The sequence below is a fragment of the Gobio gobio genome (assembly GCF_949357685.1).
Source record: "Gobio gobio genome assembly, chromosome: 5".
Classification (NCBI taxonomy): Eukaryota; Metazoa; Chordata; class Actinopteri; order Cypriniformes; family Gobionidae; genus Gobio; species Gobio gobio.
In genome coordinates this window covers 7,291,251-7,311,951 of record NC_137101.1, presented here as the reverse complement: position 1 = coordinate 7,311,951, position 20,701 = coordinate 7,291,251, and the positions used below count along the sequence as shown (strand labels likewise).

General features: G+C 39.7%; 1 protein-coding gene across 1 annotated transcript; it reads left to right on the top strand.

The window, feature by feature from the left end:
* The first annotated feature begins 365 nt into the window (after positions 1-365).
* ntf3 (neurotrophin 3) lies at positions 366-19,770 on the top strand. Its single transcript, XM_079816724.1, has 2 exons — positions 366-599; positions 15,902-19,770. The coding sequence occupies exons 1-2, from the start codon at positions 582-584 to the stop codon at positions 16,670-16,672; spliced, it is 789 nt and encodes a 262-aa protein (XP_079672850.1). The 5' UTR covers positions 366-581; the 3' UTR covers positions 16,673-19,770.
* Positions 19,771-20,701: the final 931 nt, after the last annotated feature.

Sequence of the window (20,701 nt, the reverse complement as noted above, 5' to 3'; positions counted from 1 at the left end):
AAATATGAAGAATTAAACCTATAATAAGCAACTGGAACTGGTTATTTTGCCAAATTTTGCTCACATAGATCCACATAGGAGACGTCTGATGCACTTTTTTCCCTTTAAGAAATCTTCATCGCAGGCTTCATCACAAAACATAAAATTCAGAGCAATATAGTCAATATGAATAAAAGTAATTTCAATGTGTTTAATTTACTAGCATTTAATGCCTAACTGGGCATTGTGTACTGCACAATGCTTGTTAATATTATTAATAACATAAAAAGTTTTTAGAGTTACCAATGCATGATTGACTAATGAGAACAGCATCACTTTGGATAAGTACAGAAACCCTATAAAAGCCATCTGTCCATGCTGGATGTGCACAGGAGAGTAGATTATGCTTGTTGAGATAAAGAGAGAGAGAGAGAGGGGGAGAGAGAGAGAGAGAGAAAGGGAGAGAGAGATCTGCGCGCTGCACTCGCCAGTAGGACTCACAGCACGCACCGCGCGCTTTCTAGCTGGAAACTTTCGAAAAGGATTCGTTATCAACTCATTACCTTCATGTCGGCACTGCTGCATATTTCCTCACCGATGCTATGGTTACCTTTATTACGGTATGTATCCTTTCAAAGTTTGTTTGCTCCAACTGCTTCCATTTATCGTTTGGTGGTAATCTGGAAGGCTCCTGGCACGGGTGCGCATTTGCGCTCGTTCTCCAGGACAGTTTTCTGTGCGATTTGCCATTGAAAAAGTTGTGTTTGTCAAACAAGGCGTTTTCTAGAACAACAACTCCGTAATTTGGAATGCTATTAAAAAAAACATTAGCGTTAACGCGTCTTTGGAACTTTCAGCGCATTTGTGTATTTGGGAAGAATTTGAACTGCTATGCGCCTCGGGCTGAACTGAAAACCAGTACGGGCAAATTCACTTCTTACCTTTCACATAGTGCTCTTCTCTTTATGCACAAAACAATAGATTGCCAAGAAAACTTTTTTTTTCCGTTTCAAGGAGACTTTTAATACGATCTTCTAATGCGTATTTGTCTGTAGCCTATATCTCTGCGTGAAGCAACTTTAAATGCATAACTTTACATCTATCTTTTCAGATGCACTCATTTGATGCATTAAAATCTTCTTAAATGTGTCTTAGAAGAAACACTTTGCTCTTTCGTCTTTCCTCCGAGAGCTGGCTGAGATTGGCAGACAATCCCTAAAATAGATAATCCACATAAATCTGTGCTGGAGATGCTATTGGCCAGTGCTTTCGAAGCCCTTCAGGTTTTTCTGTGAGTTCAAGTTATTGCTCTTCTTGTTCCTCAACTGGAAGTTGCTGGCATATTTTGTCCCCCCCCCCCCCCAACTTGTGTATTTGATAGCCCTGTTTCCTCCAGCCTGTGTGTTTCTGCTTATGTTTCCCTGCTGTGTGTGTGGAGGCAAGTCTTGTGCAGGCATGCTCCTGAAACAAGCATCTGTCAAATAAAGGAATTGACACAAGGCATTCACTGACGAGGAGGTTAAAGGGTTAATGCAAATAATTTATATTTACTGGTGAACATGTGTCAAAAGAAATATGTGACATGACTGTGGTGAACCCTTGGCACTATTTGAGGATTTACAGCGTTTTCTCTAGTCTGGAGTCATTATGGAATTTGATAAATTACACTTTATATGCAAAGTTTCCAGTTTCTTCATTAATTATATGTGAATAAATACCTCATTTAGACAAGATTTTTAAAACTGTGTACACAATAGACTAGATAACAGGAGAACCAATTCACTTGTGTGATTTTCTCCATTATTGCGGCTTTGAAACACTTCCAGGCTTGTGGTTGACTTTCAGTGGTTTGAGTTCATCAGTGCAATGGCTCTAAAAACTGCGGGGGTAAATTTTCGGGACCAGTTCCAGCACATCCTTATTTTTCTGTGTAGCTCCATCACTGTAAAATGGGAACGGCTTAAAAATGCTGGCTGGCTGTCAAGGGGTCTCCTCAACTTTATCATGGGTCACTCATACCCAAAAACGTTTTTTGTTTTTTTTGGTCACTATGTTTAAACTCTGGGAAATTCAAAACGGTGACCATATATGGATTGTCTCATTATAGAATACCTTATGAATCCCAAATCATGCAGACAGATTGAACGTGGTTGTTTGTCTGTAACAAATGTAATTATATTTTCCATCTTGATAAACATGTCCTAGCTGGTTTTATATTTTAGAAGGCACGCTATGCTAACAGGTTACAGAGTCTGAGCTGTCAGTTCACTGCACCGACAGACCCATCATAGAAATGACATATGGCAGCCAGGCCTAAATGCATCATTCATCAAGGCCAGGTTAAAAGAAATGGAGCATATCTTAGTAACTCTTAACTTTGTACACTATTGATTGTTGTATAGAAAAAAACCTTTGGTTGAGCTAGTGATAATGCATATTGATGCAAATTGCACATCTTAGCATAGAATTTGCAATCCCATTTCCATTATTTTCTGTTACGTTTACCTTATCAGCATCGATATTGTGTGGCAGAACATGGGAGCATGGCATGCTGGGTAATCTCTTTCATACTTAGGCTTTTACCTGCACTATTCCGGCTAGAACAGCAAATGCTGTTTTGACAAGAAACTATAGCAGACTTTGGTTGTGCATTTCCATATGTGGCTGTTAATATTACCCTTTAATAGAGGCATTAGAGTGAGACACCTGTACTGAGGTTTGTACAGTAGCATCCATCTTTAATCACAAGCGAGAGATTGCTCCAGAAAAATTAACCAATACCGTTACCACAATAAATAGTCAATTTTACCAGAAATGTTCAGCACATGTTGTGGTAATGATGGTTTTGGATAACCTGTGGTTGATGTCTAGACATTTTATAACCACACAGCCCTCACAAAAATGGGTTATTGCCAATATTTTTGCCAAAATATAATTGATAATGTAGTCATGAGTGTGTGTGTGTGTGTGTGTGTGTGTGGTTCAGGTAAACCCTATGCATCCCTCAAAGATGGCTATCCTTGTCCTTGTGGGGAAATTTTTTGGTCCCCATGTTGAAAACAGCTTATAATCCTACTAAGTGATGTTTTTTTTAAATGTAAAAATGCTTTTCTTGCTTTTCTTTTTTTTTAAAGTTTTCTGTGATGGGTAGGTTTAGGGTTTGGGGATAGAATATACATTTTGTACAGTATAAAAATCATCATTAGATCTATGGAAAGTCCCCATAAAACATGAAAACCCAACGTGGGTGTAATGGAGGCCAGCTGGTGAGAGTAGTGAAGGTAAGGTTTTTAGCGTCCTTGTTAGTGCGCCTACCTGCCACAACGGGGACCCCGGTTTGAATCCCACTTGGAGCAGGTCAAGAAGGACCGGTCCCATTTGGTGCCGTGACCCGGGTGGGAGTGAGGTTTAGGGGAGTTTAACGGACATAGGCCAGTAAGAGCTGCGCGATTAAACCTCACTCCCCTGATCTCGAGGTGCGCTAGCGACGGATGCTAGATGCTGCGTCTTTAGCATCCTTTGTTAACGCGCCCGCCACCCACATGGAGACCACGGTTCAAATCCCGCTCAGAGCCGGTCAAGTAGGATCGGTTACATTTGGTGCCGTGACCCAGATGGGAGTGAGTGTAACGTAGGACAGTAAGAGCTGCGTGTGTAAACTCTTTAGCATTCTTGTAAGTGTGCCGGCTTCCCACACTGGAGACCCTAGTTCGAATTACATCGAATTACGACCGATTACATGTAGCACTCAAATTTAAAATAGAAACTGGATATACTTAAGCCCCATTTTTCCCTAAAAAGAAAAATGTCTTGTCTTAAGTGTGCCTGAACATGTCCAGAATACATCATGTGTTCTGTAAGTGTCGTGAGGTGAGATGCATTAAACATGAAGCCACGGTAGACATATCAACCCTGCTGAGTGGAAGTAGCTACACCTTTTGTAGTTTGTATCCTTGACAAAGTGTTGCTGTCAGCTGCCAAACACCCGTCTATCACATTACATCAAAACAACCATCTAACATGATCACGTTACAAACCCCAAGATGTGTTAATTACACTAACTGTTGTGTTTGGCAGTCTCATGTCAAACAGAGAGCGTTTTCTGTTTACTTTTACTATAAAATCCAGGATAATCGCTAATGACTCCCAGACCCACATAATAGTCTGTTTTATGGCTCCAAGACACCTGACTTTGACGTTTTTGTATTTTTAATTAGCCATTAAAAGAGGCTTGTAATCATGGCTGGTTTTAGGAAAATGTTTCAACACCAGTTGCAATGTATGCAAGGTAATTCGAAGAAAATAATGTAAAGAACTATTGTTCTTCTGTTAAAGCCTGCTTGTGAGACCAAGATGGTAACTATAACTTCTAAGGAAGTTCCAATTTAGACCTTTACTGGTGTTGTAATCATTCTAATTTAACATGCACATTTATTATATTAACTCACACTTGTCATAGAATATACCATTCAATGCGTAGGCCGAATATCAGAACTTTCCAGAAACACATGCCGACTGAAAGAACGTTGTTAAGGGAGGCGTTGACACCAGCTGCCAAGAAGGCCAAACAGCTGCAATGCGTCCCGTACACTGAACGACTCCATCATGGGGCACTGAACTTCGACAACATGACATGAGCTAGCATGCTTCATAAAACATGCTAAATGTGACCTGGAGTAAACTAATACTTGTGTATACGTACTCTGAGCTGACGGTTTACACAGCTCGTCTAATTACGATATTGAAAGTCTGAAAACCTTTGACACCTATAAATTATAACATCTCAACTGTTTGTCTTCTGAACGTAATGGGCGAAGTCAGCGTGCATCTGCGGACATTTTCTTGATTGCAATAAATGCAGCCACTTGATGGGTTTTCAAACACTGCAGGTCATGTCTTACATCTCACAACCGTTCAGAACTAACCCGAGATGTGTGCACGCACAGCATGAATCCAGATGGAAGTTAGTGCAGGTCAGAGATGGAGAGTGTCCAGACGGGGGGTCTACACACTCTTTTAGGGGAACATCTGGAGGCAATTGGACAGCATTAGAGTTTAGACGCTCTTCTTTGAAAATCCTGGGTGGATTTCTTCCGCTGGCACGCTGCCTCCTAAGCCATCCTGAGTCCATCAACTTGGGGAGCTCTTCTGAAACACAAGAGAAATATGTGCGGTCATAATGTCATGTCCTCTTGATTCATTCCATAAGATGCATTGGATAGCATGTCATTTTGCATGATGCTTTCAATGTGCCAATGCGCTGCTTCGAGAGCAGCAACTTTAAAGTGGCTTTTTACCTTTTTATATTGTATTCTCCGTTTCATTGTACTATTTATAGACAGTCAGTGGCATGTATGTACATGTTTCGATCTCAAACAATAGCCAAACAGTTCATCATGTGCCTGAATGGAAAACTTCCAAAAGTTAAAACCCCCTGTGACCTGAAGTATACAAAGTATATCTGTTAGCTCAGGGCAACGATTCACAGTAGATTGTCTTGCTATTCTCTGGTTGGACACATGGCCCTTGCATATGCTCGAAGTCTAATGCTCATTTTAAGATTTCAATTGCTGTCTGACCGAAAGTAAGACCCTAAGAACGGGAAACTGGCTGTAGATTCTGAATGTATTGTATTTTGACGGATACAGTAGAAAATTCATATTTGGTGTAATTGTCAGTTTATCATTGCAAACTGGCCATTGAGTGGATTAGTCAAAGAACCTGATTTTACCAAGTGCACCATGTTCCTGGAACAACATTCCAATCAACCAATCAGATTTGAGGGTCAAGTTTAAAGTCAAGGCTTACAACCAGGGTTAAGTGCTTCTACATCAGTGTTATTCGTTTACGTCTGATTTTAGGGATAAGTTATGGGTAGGGTTATATTTTGAGGTAGGGATATGGTTAACATTACATTTTCAGACAGAAATGTATGTACATACATCAGTACAAAATATGTTGACCCAGGAACGTCCCGACGTGCGGATTAGTCAATGCTTGCTGAAATTGTCCTGTGCATGTTGACCGTGCAACTCCAATATCTTTATTATCTAGACTGAGGTGCGCAGCGAGCTGGGCTGAACGGTGTGTTAAATGGTGCATTGGGTGGTGTGAAGGCTGTTGCTAATCTCAGGCCAATCCTCTAGGAGTTAAAAGCTCAGGGAGTTATAAGCCTCCTTGGCCAGTCTTAGATGATCTGTGTAGGTGGTGAAGGAGCCCCGATGCCGAGGCCACTGACACAGTGCTGTGGGAGATTAACACCTGTCATGCATGGGCATGCTATTCTGTTGATGCACAACTAGGTTTGGACTTCCACTGTAGTCGAAAACAAGGTATAAATATGAATGCAAATTATTCTGTAGTCAATCATTTTATCCCTTAAAACTCATATTTGATCACAAATTACATGAAAACGTTTTTTTTTTCTCCTGTGAAAAAAATTATTCACGCCTTAAAATAGCTTTGAATGTAACTTCACCCTTGCTTCATTTTAGTATACGTGGATTCATGAATATGCAAATTAGCCCCGCCTCCACTCACTCACACCAGCTCTTTTACTCAAGTTACTGTAGTAAACTCCGCACAATGGTATCGCTCTTTACAGCGTCAGACACATAACGTAATTAATATGATTAGCCTTCGGCTTGACTGCATTATCAAACAGCTAATAATGTGTTGCTAATGTTACACAAACTATGTTCCTGTTCGCCATCTCAATCTGGCTTATAAAAATCAGTATCCTTAGAAACGTTTTGAACAAACATCAGTGGAGAAAGGCATATAGTTCATCATAATATCGTAATATACATTGTATACATAATTCACCTGCTATATTGCTAAATGTACACGATTTTTCAAATCAACAGAAAAATATACCAGGATGTATACCCTTTTTGGTTACACTTTATTTCGATAGTCCACTTTAAACATTCTACTAACTATAAGTAACTTTGCAACTACATGTCAACTAACTGTCATCAGAGTATTAGTTGACTGTCAGTAGACTGGTAGGTTATGGTTAGGTGTTAGGGTTCGGGTTATTAGAAGAAGTTGAATTGTAGTTGCCAAGTTACTTATAGTCAGTAGAATGTCTGTTGGGGGACCAACAAAATAAAGTTTTAGTAAATATTAATCAGACAGCCTACAAATACTCTATTGACAGTTAGTTGACATGTAGTTGCAAAGTTACTTATAGTCAATAGAATAGCTAAAGTGGACTATCAAAATAAAGTGTTACCCCATTTTCTTCTTGAGAATCCACTGCTTCAGAGAATAGTTAATGAAATGCTAAAGCCTCGTGACGTGATTGGTTACAAAGTAGTTTGTGACGTCAGAAACGCCAGCGATTGTCTTTGGTGTCAATGGTGTTGACTTAAGAATTTGCAAATAGTTTGTCTGAAAGCACCACATAGACATTTAAACAACATTAAAAACTTGACTCGACTGATGTTTCTAAAATGAAGGAAACCACAAGTGTTTATGTGGATTAATCCTGAAGGCAAGTGCAGAGCTGTGCATCGAGTGGCCTAAACCAGTTAAAGGAGATCAAGGACCAGATTTTGACGGCTAATGCTCCCGTGTCCTGGAATAAGAGTTCACTGAGTGCTGTTTTATAGTTTGATATTATGTCATTATGAAATATTGGCTAGATAGCCAGGACCTTTGTTTTCCAGTGTAAGAGAAACTGCTACCAATATAGAAAAGGTTCATGCATTGATATCACAAGACTCAGGTTATATAAAAAGCAGTTCCTTTTTTTTGCTTGGATCAAACTGATTGCGCAGGACAGTTTGTGTGAGAGTCAGTTGTGTGTAAATGAAAGGAATTTCTTGATGTCGTTTTCTGAGGTAATTTACTTCTGAGGCTATATTCTTGTGAGATTTTAAACAATGCTCTCTTGTGTTTGGGATGAAACACAAAGCATTTTGTTGAGGAGGTTGTTGGGTTGTTATCTATCGCCTTTAACGCATCAGTTTTGGCTGAGGAAGCGCAGTACTAGAGTAAACAGGACCCAGGGTGATTTAAGAACAATATCCCCTCTGATCTGCTGAAGATCACTCCACTCCTAGAGCAATTCTTGATTCAGCAGCATCCCGACATACAATCAGGAATTCAAATATTGCATAATTTTTATAGCCAGTAGATGTGTCGTATGGTGCTAACATCGCTATCAGCACTGCCCATCAATTACGTCTTAGCAAAAATGGAAAAAAACGCCTGAATGGGTGAGCTTGTACAGTACGTGCCTAACAGCTCATCATGTGTGAGGACCCTATTGGAATTACTCTGTTTATTGCAATTTGTGTTTCGAACTTGATAGCGCTTGGACTTTTCTTAATTATTCAAAATACGCGGACAGCTTCTCCCTTCTCCGACCTAGTTTCAGTGGATTAGGGGCATCAACAAATTTGGGCATTCCGAAGAAAGCAACCTAGAGTCCATTATCAGCTGACTAGGCCAATCACATGAATTTAGTGTCATTCCAGGCGCTTAAAACAGTCTGGTGTGGTTTGGTTTGGAGGTTGTGTGTGTGGAACTGCCTCCCAGGGAATTAATTCACCACTTTCATGTCATGCACAATTTGGGTCGAGCAAAAGAGGTTGTTGAGTGATTTAAACCGCTGTAACTGACACTTTGCCGGCGTTTTAACCAGAATGTTACCAAATGCAAAACTTTTATCCAATAACAAGTAACTTAGCCTACATTCTTTTTTGTACATGAACTGTATTGAGGCATCTTGATGTATTTTTCCCCCTGACTTGCACTGTAGTGAGTTTGTCTTTGCTTCATCTGTTTAAAGTGTTGCAACTCCCTTAAATATCCTTTAGACCTTTAAGTCAATATAAATATTATTTTATATAACTTCTATTATTGTGCATTAACCATTTGTGACCCTGAACCACAAAACAAGTCATAAGGGTATATTTGTGGCGTTAGCCAACAATACATTGTATGGGTCAAAATGATAGATTTTTCTTTTATGCCAAAAATCATTAGGATATTAAGTAAAGATTATGTTCCATGAAGATATTTAGTAACATTTCCTACCGTAAATATATCAAACATTTATTATTAGTAGTAATATGCATTGCTAAGGACTTCATTTGGACAACTTTAAAGGCGATTTTCTCAAAAATCGATTTTTTTTGCACCCTCAGATACCAGATTTGTGGTCCAGGGTCACATATGTAAAATTGTTTTTATTTATTTAGTATATTTAGTTATTAGGCAGCCCAGACAACAAATATTTAAATGTTTAACACTTTTAGCAGTGGTTTATGTAAATTCAAAGGGTTTCCTGTAAAATGACACCAAAATTGTGTATTTAGACCACTGTATGTGGGAAGCTTTTCAATTTGGGTAGGCCAAATCAAGGCAGAAATCCCCAAAAATGGTCCCAGAGCATAAGTAGTTAAAGAAAAAGTTCACCTAAAAATAACAGTTCTCTCCCCTGATATCATTGCAAAATGCAAACTAATACGCAGGGTTTTTTTAATCCTTTCGCACAATAGTTCATATAAAGCACCATAAAAGTAGTTCAAAAGTCTTCAGAAGTCGTACACTGTGTGAGGAACAAAGAACAATTCATTCGAAACCTTCCCATCTTCTCAACAGCACAAATTTGTACTGGTGCAGTTTTTTTTAAACGGCTTCAATTTCGGTCATACATAGCTATTATGTGACTTAAGAAGTGTTTTGTTCTTTTTAGAGTCATTGTGTGCTGTAAACAGATTCTTCAAATTTCTCCTTTTGTGTCTCACTGAAGAAAAAAAAAGCATATTTATGTTTAAATGTGTAGAAGTGGACTGAGTGGATATAGCTACAGATAGCATGGACGTTTACATTGAATGAACGTGAGCTACTCCATAGTAGCAGTAGCATAGCCTACTGCAACTTTTTTGCATAGAAATTGAGAAGCCTAGCTTGAGTCAGTGTCTCGGGCTGATCTGCTATCATTTGTGATGTTAGAAGAGAACAAAAAAAGCCCCATCTCCCCTTACCAAACCTCTTTCTCGAAGAAGAATGTTTAAGCTGCTGTTCATCCATGAAGAGACATGAATGCACATCTGTGCTCCTGTGAGACAAGAACTTCCTGCGTTTATGCAACACGACAGAGCAAAGCACATAAAGAAATATGTCATTTTTTTAAAGGGTCAGAGCTCTTTAATGTGAGTTTGAGAGGAAAAGGCCCTCTGAATGGATCAAACCTTAAACTGCTGTTAGTTTAGCGAGGGATTGCATTAGCCGTGCTTCCCAGAAGGTCTCTGACAATGTTTGCCGCACATGAAGAAACACAGCTAAGTGTTTGAGAGCAGTTAAGAGGATGCAAAGGATTATCTTTTCAAACATGGGCGAAACGGATCCGAGTGCATGTGTTTCTATCACATTATTTGTTGTGCTATAAATTACGCTTTAATAGAAGCCAGTTGACTTTAACGTGACCAAGTTGCTCATTGTGGGCAATTTTTGCAGCTTAATGAAGAAGAACCCTTTTAAAAGCTTAATGGACGTATACAAACATAGCCAAGCATTTGATCGCACTTAAGAGGATGAAGAAGATTATCTGTTCAACCCTGGTCTAAAGTTCCAAGTAAATTTCCACCCTGTGTTAACCTGAATGAGCCCAAATGGGAAGGGAATCTTGTGCTTTTGTACACTTTTCCCCGGAGGCTATAAGTTTTATGAGGTACGAGACGCAAATAGTGTAGACAAGCACGGAGCAAATTTCAGCGTTGGCTGTTCTCAATTAAAGTGCACATGGGAATGTCGCACAGAGAGATGGTGTGTTGTTCAAATGCAAACATTGCAACAAATCTGTAATCAATACACATTCATTGTCGCAGGCCGTCTGGGATAGTCACGTAACTCTAAGTTTTAGTTAGAGTGGGGTTTTTGTAAGCCTGTATACATTTTTAAGAGCTGTTATGGTAAAATAATACATTTTATTTTGAACAAATACTCATAAAAGGAGTTTTATTGCAGGGATGTTGTATGTTGGCCTTGTTTTGATTCTTGACTTTCTGCCTGAGAATTTAGTGCTAATTGTATCCCTTTGTGTCTAGCTTATTTTCCTGCAAATGAAAATTAGATTTGGTTTATCAAATTTAGCTTATTAGTTCACCCTGGAATTATGCTGATGCCCTGCTAAATTCTACTGCAGTTGAAATAACTTCAATAATGTGGTTGTTGTGAACTTCTAGCAACGTGATTTTGCCATACAAGACATGTTCAAATTTTCCTAGAACAACATTCCTGTCCACAAATTTAGTCCCAACCATATCCCTACCCTTAAACCTAACCCTACCCATAATGTATCCCTAAAATCAGAGGGGAATGAGGTCAATAAGCACTTAAAGGGTTAGTTCACCCAAAAATGAAAATTCTGTCATTAATTACTCACCCTCATGTCGTTGGACACCTGTAAGACCTCCGTTCATATTCGGAACACAAATGAAGATATTTTAGTTGAAAGTTGATGGCTGAGAAAGGCTTCAGACAGGCCTCCATTGGCATTCAGTACATTGACACTTCCAAGATCCATGAAAGGCACTTAAAACGTCGTTACAAAGTCTATCTCACCACAGTGGCTCTACAATAATTTTACGATGCGACGACAATAGTTTTTGTGCGCAAAAAAAAATCAAAATAACACCTTTATCAAACTTGTTCTCGACTTCCGTGTGTGCCTCCACGACGCATGCGCGAGAATATGATGTAGCGCCGGCGTTCGGGAATCCATGAAATACACACTTAAGCCCCATTTTGAGCACTACGCCGAGACCTAAAGCACGATCAATGTAGAATCCAACAGCTTAGACACGCGCGTCTTCCTCTGCTCGTAAACAAATCGCTTCTGGGTCATATGTCCGAACGCCGGATCTGCGTCATATTCTCGCGCATGCGTCGTGGAGGCATACACGGAAGTCGAGAACAAGTTGGATAAAGGTGTTATTTTGATTTTTTTTTTGCGCACAAAAACTATTGTCGTTGCATCGTAAAATTATTGTAGAGCCACTGTGGTGAGATAGACTTTGTAACAACGTTTTAAGTGCCTTTCATGGATATTGGAAGTGTCAATGTACTGAATGCCAATGGAGGCCTGTGTGAAGCCTTTCTCAGCCATCAGCTTTCAACTAAAATATCTTCATTTGTGTTCCGAATATGAACGGAGGTCTTACGGGTGTCGAACGACATGAGGGTGAGTAATTAATGACAGAATTTTCATTTTTGGGTGAACTAACCCTTTAACCCTGGTTGTAAGCCTAAACTTGACATAAACTATAAACTTGTCCCTCAAATCTAATCACGTTTACCCAACAACTACAGAGGCAGAAAAATGAAACCGCAAAGGCAATAAAACCCGCTGCTTCATTTTCTACGCCGCTGCCTGTAAGGTGACTTTGTCGCGCCCCTCTTTTGAAGCATCAACGTGTAATTGCAGGCATCACCCCTGCCAAAAAGCGAAATTAGCACTGCTTATTGGCCGATAATGAGGACAGAGTGATAAACAATCTCCTCTGATTCTCACTCCCTCATATGCTCATCCTGTCCATTAAAGAGATCGGACAATCAACAAAGGTCAGTGCTGAAAGTACGCCGAATCGGCTGCAAACTTGCGCTTGTGGCAGCAATGACGAATTAGATAATAAGGTGAACTACAACGAACTCAATGTCAAATGATAAAAGATCAAACATTCCTGCAGAACAAGAAGTCTTTATGTTCGTTTTTCGTCACCAAAGTCTAATTTAAAACCAATCGTTTATGTAACAAACCGAGCATCCCATGACATTATGACCCACCATGCCAAGACCTCCCAAACCCTGCGGTTCTTCGACAGCAAGACATGTGGTTCAGAAAAAAAAAAGATATAGAGGCACCCGGGGCATTGTAAAGATCAGGGAGCACACTTGATATTTATTTTCATTAGACATCTTGCCAAATGGCCCTTTGATGTAGCAGCTGTAACCGCTGACTGTCTGCATCACCTCTGTCTCAGTGTATCAGTGTCATCATTAGTCTTCAATTGCTGCACTTTGCACTATAGTCGACGGTTTAGTGTTAACCTCTCTGGGTTTGACACTAAGATGTGGGTGCCGTGGCTCATACTAACTTGTTTTATCAATATGATTTTAAGTGAGCCACAATGGAGACGTTCATCTGAAACAAAACATGAAAGCAACAAGTCACTGTCTGATTATTCAGGTAGAACAGAGGAGGAATGCATAGTTTTACTGATGCCTAGCTGACCCATGTCATACTAGGAAAGTAATGCATCTGATAATTGCCAAGCAAACCGCTTGCTAACTGTTGAAAGGAAAATGGAAAGGCTTTTAACTGTAATTGTTCGACCACAAGTCTTACCTTATTTAGCATGAGAATCTTCACTAAATATCACAAACAGCTGGAAAAAAAGGCAATAATCATGTGTTAAAAGAATACAGTAGTTCACCCAAAAATGCCTTTAAAGGAGGATTGTAACACTTTACAATAAAGTCATATTAATGCATGCATTAACCAACAATGAGCAATCAATTTGTTACAGTATTTATTCATCTTTGTTAACGCTCTTAAAAAAAACAAAAACATTTGTTCTTAGTTCATGTTGGCTCAGGTTTATTAAATAATATGGTTACACTTTACTTCGATGGTCCACTTCAGACATTCTACTAACTATAAGTAACTTTGTAACTACATGTCAACTAGCAGACATTAGAGTATTAACAAAGACGTTATATATAGGAAGACGGTGCACTCCGATTACTTGTGACTGGGAAACAATATGGCGATGCCCAATATGGCGAATAAGCCCCGCCTTCTAAATTAAAGAGCCAATCGCTGATTAATAAAGTCATTGCGTCACCGCAGCTGCCAATAGATGCTCTGGTTGCTATAGAAACAGGTGTAGCTTTGTCCAGGCTGAAAAATGCAATTTTTTTGTCATGATTCGAGCGTTTAGTAGTTTAGTAGTTGTCAGAATTCATTTGTGATTTCAAATATGAAATCTAATCGTAAGCTTGGTGAACAGTTTTGGAGAATTTGATGTTTCCCCATTCAAAGAGATAGAAGCTGCACTTGCATGCCCAAGAGGTGTTTCAAAGATGGCCGACGAGTGAAATGACTTGTCTTAAAGGGACTTTGGTGTTGGTTTTACTGTAGTAGACTGTTAGGTGTTAGTATTCAGGTAAGTAGAATAAGTTGACGTCCTTGCAAAGGTACTTAAAGTCAGTAGAAGGTCTGTTAGCAGACAATCTAATACTCTAATGGAAGTTATTTGACATGAAGTCACAAAGTTATTTATAGTTACTAGAATGTCTAAAGTGGACCATCGAAATAAAGTGCTACCAATCATATTAACAGATACAACCTTTGAGTATAATAATAATGTATTGGTAAATGTAGGAATTGATTATTATTAAACGCTTTTTGAAGTATGTTCAATTATGTTAAAGGGTTAGTTCACCCAAAAATTAAAATTACCCCATGATTTACTCACCCTCAAGACATCCTGGCTAATCCAAGCATTATAATGGCCGTGAAGAGAGAGTTCGATTTTAAAGCCAAAAAAAGTGCATCCATCCATCATATAAGATATCCACACGGCTCTGGGGGGGTTAATAAAGGCCTTCTGAAGCGGAGCGATGCGTTTGCGTGCAAAAAATATCCATATTTTAAATTTTAAAAACTAAAATAACTAGCTTCCGGCAGACAACCTACGCAAGTCGACTTTGACGCCTCTCGCGGTTCAAACAATTAGGGCTGGCAACAAACTCAAGCCCCTCTTCTCTTATATGGAAATCCTCCAACATTTCTCTTTTAAAAATTCTCGTTTTAGTCTTCTAATTCATGACCGGTGTTTTGTTTTGCTCTATCCTTGTCAGGTGATGGGTTACTCTTTCACCGTAAATCGATGCGTACAGGCGTCTGTTGGAAGCTAGTTATTTTAGTTTATAAAGTTTTAAATATGGATATTTTTCTCACACAAACGCATTGCTTCACTTCAGATGGCCTTTATTAACCCCCAGAGCTGTGTGGATATTTTTTATGATGTTGGATGCATTTTTTGGGCTTCAAAATCAATCTAATCCTCCATTCACTTCCATTATAGCTTGTAACAGCCAGGACATTATTTAAGATATCTCCAATTGTATTCGTCTGAAAGAAGAAAGTCAGAACTAGGATGGCTTGAGGGTGAGTAAATCTTTTTTGGGTGAACTAACCTTTTAACTAATGTAGTTAACTGATGTTAACAAATGGAACTTTATTTTTCTTTTATGGTTTTTCCATGCTTTTAATATGAATCCTTCAAAAGCATTGTCAAATATCATAAAAGGTGACTTTTGTACGCTGTATTTTTTAAGGGTGTGAAGAACTAATTGAAATGTAAGTCATTCTTGAAAAGCTCTAGTCCCTTTTAGCTATAAATGCATGGGAAAAAAATACCAGTGCAGAAATAAAACTTCCTTTTAAGAGCTTGATTCCACTTTAAACAACGTCTAATCTTTTATACCATGTACGCTAATGACACTCCATTGCTTTAGCAGACTCTTCTTAATAACAGGTTACCTTGGGGAGTTTTGCACTTTGTGGTTTCTGTTTCATGCCGTTGCTCTCAGTCATGTAACAAAACACACACCGGCCAAATGGATGCGGCAGGTGCCCAAATAAATATGCCATAAGGGAGGCCCTGCAAACTTCATGTCACTGCAGGCCCTCTTTCACCGCAGGCCCATTAACTGTGTGCTCTGATGCAATGCAGATGTTTTGTAAAAGTGCCACTGTTTTTGTCATATAACATGTCAATAGTGAGATTCATGAGAATTCAGTGCTGTCAAACTGAAGTTGATTGCTTTCGTTTGCTACTATAAGGAAACTGTTTTGCCCCAGCATGTGCTTACAAAAGCGTCTTCTGTTTCTTCGCAGATCTTACAGGTGAATCTAGTGATGTCCATCTTGCTGTACGTGATGTTCCTCGCGTACCTCTATGGTATCTCAGCCTCTACGATGGACAAGCAGCGGCCCACGCAGGACCCCATCAACACGCTCATCATAAAGCTCCTGCAGGCCGACATCAGCCGCAGTCGACAGAAGCAGGACGAGGGTGCCCTTCCTCCCTCCACCTTAAACACACCCGCAGTGACCGACTACAAGGAAAATGTCAGCTCAGCCTTCTACCAGCCCGTGACGGACATCTTGTCGGAGCTGCTGCGTCAGCACAAGCGTTACAACTCGCCACGCGTGCTCCTGAGCGACAGACCTCCGCTGCAACCGCCGCCGCTCTACCTAATGAACGACTTCGTCAATAACCAGGACGGCAACAAGACGCGGCAGAAGCGCTACGCCGAGCACAAAAGCTTCAGAGCTGAGCTCTCGGTGTGCGAGAGCAAGAGCCTGTGGGTGACCGACAAGACCACGGCCGTGGACATTAAAGGACAACGGGTCACGGTTTTAGGGTCCTTTAACTCGAACCGCAAGCACATGAAGCAGTTCTTTTTTGAGACAAAATGTGACCCCGAAAAGACCCACAGGGGCGGCTGTCTGGGTATTGACCAGAGGCACTGGAACTCGCAGTGCAAAACCTCGCAATCTTTCGTACGCGCCCTCACTCAGGATCATTCTGGGGTGGGTTGGCGCTGGATACGGATAGACACCTCGTGCGTCTGCGCGCTTTCACGCAAACACCGCAGGACGTGAAAAACACTGCAGCAACTCAACCACTGTCTTTTTATTGTTCCCTGTAAATATATAAATATAAATTATTATTTAAGTTATATGGAATGCATATAGTTTATACATGTCTATGTATAATGTATAAATATACTTGTTATTTATTTAAGTTGTTTGCAAAGAAAAATCTTTAAAAAAAAAAGAGAGAGAGAGAGAGAGACACTTACGAAAACATGCAATGGCGCTAAGCTACAGGAGCATTGCATGCTGAATTGTGCCTTGCTCGCGTATCAGAGTCAGAGGACACTCCACTAGACCTGGACCTTGGGAACAGTTGCAATGGAAAACACAGATCACTCAATATCATATTAACTTCAGTATTGTTCATGAAAACCAGTTTTTCTACTGAAACAGGCTGCCAGTATATCCTCTTCGTATCTGGGAAAACGAATCACAGTCGGGATGTTGTATGAAAATATGTAAACGTACAGTATATGTGTATCGAAACTGCATGGAATACCTAAGAAATATATTTTTTTCTAAGCACTTGTATTGTACACCATGAAAATATCGAAATGCCACTAACAAAGCAAACCATTGGAATATTAGTCATAATCCTAGCAGAATATATGGACCAAAAAGTGATGTAAAAACTATGGTTTAGTTTTTCACAAATTCTAGATTCTAGATGGCTTTCTGAAAGTACACTCTAAAAAAATGGTGCTATATGGCACTATCATAGGGGAACCACTTAAAGTGCTGTATAGCACCAATCTTGGTGCTTCAGCGGTTCTTCAGCGGTTCTTTGGGATAACTGAGGTGCTATATAGCACCGCTACCATATACAGATGACATGGTGTTACATAGCACCAAAAATGGTTCCCCTATGATCACGAGCCAAGAACCACTTTTAGTGCCATTTTTTAAGAGTGTATTTAGGTAATATATCATCATTGTAGACTCCTCCATTAGCCACGCCCATTAGAAGCCACTCCCACCCCACCAGAGTCCAATCTGACCACCAGAAATAAGCTTAGTGCACTTTTAGCCTCTTTTCAATCACCCACTATGATCAATTGCAACTTTGCGAACTTAAAGGTGCAATATGTGTTCTGGGAAATGCTAACTTTAGCCTGCTAGCATTGAAATTCCAGCCTCCCTGCAAATCGACGTCCAAAGCCACGCCTCCTCCAAAAACACATGCCAGAAGCGAGACGACAGGAGACAACGTTATTGGATTACATCATGTGCCATTCACCGGTTAGAGAACTTTACAGTACAGTGAGTAACAGTAATATACAGTTTGCACAGCGTATGTGAACGCGCTGATGACATATGCAATGATTGAACGAACATTTTATGGTCCTACGCCTTCCACAGACGATAAATATTGTAAAATAGTGATCAGGATATGAGGAGCCTTTCAACCAGCATAACAAAAAATATTCTTGTATATAGAGAATCACCTATTGCACCTTTAAAGAGCAGCATGTAAACAAAAGGACAACTAAATGGGCCATTGCTAATGACACTGTAGTCTTACACAGAGGTAAAGCTGCCTTAAGACGATGGACATACATGCAGAGCTGGGATTTGAACACGTAATCTCCCCCTTAAGAGGGTTTCCCTCTTGTCAGACTCATCTTAGGAGATAAGCATTTCGCCGGTGTGCTGTGGCTATAAAAAGGCCTGCCATGTTTTCCTGCTGTGCGTTTATATAAGGAGACCTACTCCATCGTTAGTCATAAAGAGATTTCTATGCTATCTAAGATGTGCGATAGGCATTGACTTGACAAATCGTGTCAGTCTCTTCCTCAAATTGACTTAATACACAGTACGTCAGAGTAGATCGTGCTTTGTACCGCTTCACAATAAATATAATATACCCAAGCAAAGCATCAGAGGCATATAGACAGCACGTTTGGGGTCATATGAAGAGCTTTTTAAAAGCCAGGCAGCTGCGGCCCGGCTTTTGTTCAGGCTTATCTTTGTGACGCATGATCCAGGTCACCCTCTGATCGGACAAACTGTCCAAGTGTCCCCGAGGAACATCATATAGATCCCGACATTTGTGTTATTTTGAGTTACCAACACATATATTGCTATGCTGATAGAGAAGTAAATAAGCCCGAATGAGGTCCAAAGCCATTACTACATGAAGTGAAGTGCCAAGACTTTGTCCTCCAAGTCCGAACATAAAACTTTATTAGCATGCAATCGTTTATTGCAATGTGGCTATAAAAAGATCGATATTAAAATGGTTTTATTGCATTTTCATGCTTCATGAGAGGGGTGTTGGATAAAGGCACCGGATATTCAGTGCTTGCATTGGGTGTGAAGTTTTGAGCCTGACAGAACCACAGACCACCAAGGATACAACACACCTTTTTCGAATTCAATATTCCGGCTGATTACGTCCCGCTTCGGTTTTCGGCCCTCTGCGGAAATAACAGGATAAAAGCTGAACACAGGACCTTTGAAGGATACTGCTGGGAATGGCCCACACAGTTGTCCAAATGCATTGCCTTTCCTGTAACACGCATTATTACACTGGAACATGAGGATCCCTAAACGATTTTGTCTGCGCTCAGTCTTGGATGACTTTAACTGAAACATTCCTATGTATTTTATGCTGTCTTGAAAAGCCCTGCTGGTGTCGTGCATACTGTGTGGGATTCTTGCTGCTTTAAAACCACTACAACCGACCTTATAATGGACCGACGGCCATTGCTGAAACCCTTGGATAACTCATTTATGTTGAAAAGGAAACTGTGCCAAAACACACCAGACTCTTTTTAAGGACTACATGCTTCTTAATAATATTCAGACATGAAAAGGATCTCCGGTATGTCAAAATTGAGGCAAATCCTTATTTTAGTAAAGAAGAAAGACTTGTCTGCCTGGCAGTCGTTGTTTAGTGAAGTAGTTTCTTTTGGCTGTACCCATTACCCTTTTTTTTTTTTTTTTTTAGAGAGAGAGAGGCTTTTACCGTAATGGTAATGTCTCTCGAAATGTCTTTCTCATGCTGATACTTGAAGGAGTGCTGTTTATCTGGCCTTCAACATCCTCCTCTTTTTGCTGCAAAGGCAGTCTGTGTGAGATTTGTCTGAATAAAGTTTTTTTTTTATCTTCCTGCTGATTACGTCCTTTTGGGAATTGATGGATATTGTCAATACGTATCTCTCTTTGTATGTTAAACATTTCAATCGTTCGCAAATTAGCAGAAAAGAACCCAAGAATGTTTCCCAGCCTCGAATCGTCAGACGATCTGTGTGTAATCAAACTAGTCATTGATGGTCTCTTTAAAACGCAAAGAATCATGGGAAGGCGCATAGGACTAAACAACCTTCAGTGACCTATAAATACATTCGTTTGCCAGAACCCACAGGAAGAAAATAGCTCTGGGCAATGGTTAATTAGCATATAATCCTCTTGCGGTGTGTGTTCTTAAGAGCAAAGCCTGAGACGGAGTGATCTTGAAATATCACTGCTGAAAAAAGTTAAATGAGGTGAAAGGATAACAAACGCTAGCGTTCTGTTTACATGTCCACATCAGAGTAATATCCAGGGGTACAGTCCCCTTATTTGACCATTTGGACACACTTTTATGTGAACACGTGATCTTAGATAACTAAACAAGGGACATCTGAGCTCAAATGCTGCAGGAGCAGCTAACTTTACTTCCCTGAGACATCTTATCTTAATCAATTGGTGTTTTGATCATTTTTAGTGGATACAAATTAAATGATCAATAAGTTATTATGACAACGTGTTTTTACATTGCTTTAACTCATCAAAATAAGTTCAACTAAATTTTTAAAGCAATTTAAGTCGAAATTACTTAAACAATCAAGTTTATTGTACTTACAAATTTAAATATACAATGCTTAACTAAATCTACAGTTTCGTTTTAAGCTCGTTCTGTCTTTAAATGCCATTTTTCCCCCGATATTTTCGAATGCAATGGCATTCAAACATTTTTTAAGTGTGACTGTAAGGCACGGAAATCATTAAATTCTTGTATGACTTACTTTTGTAGAATATAAAGGAAGACAT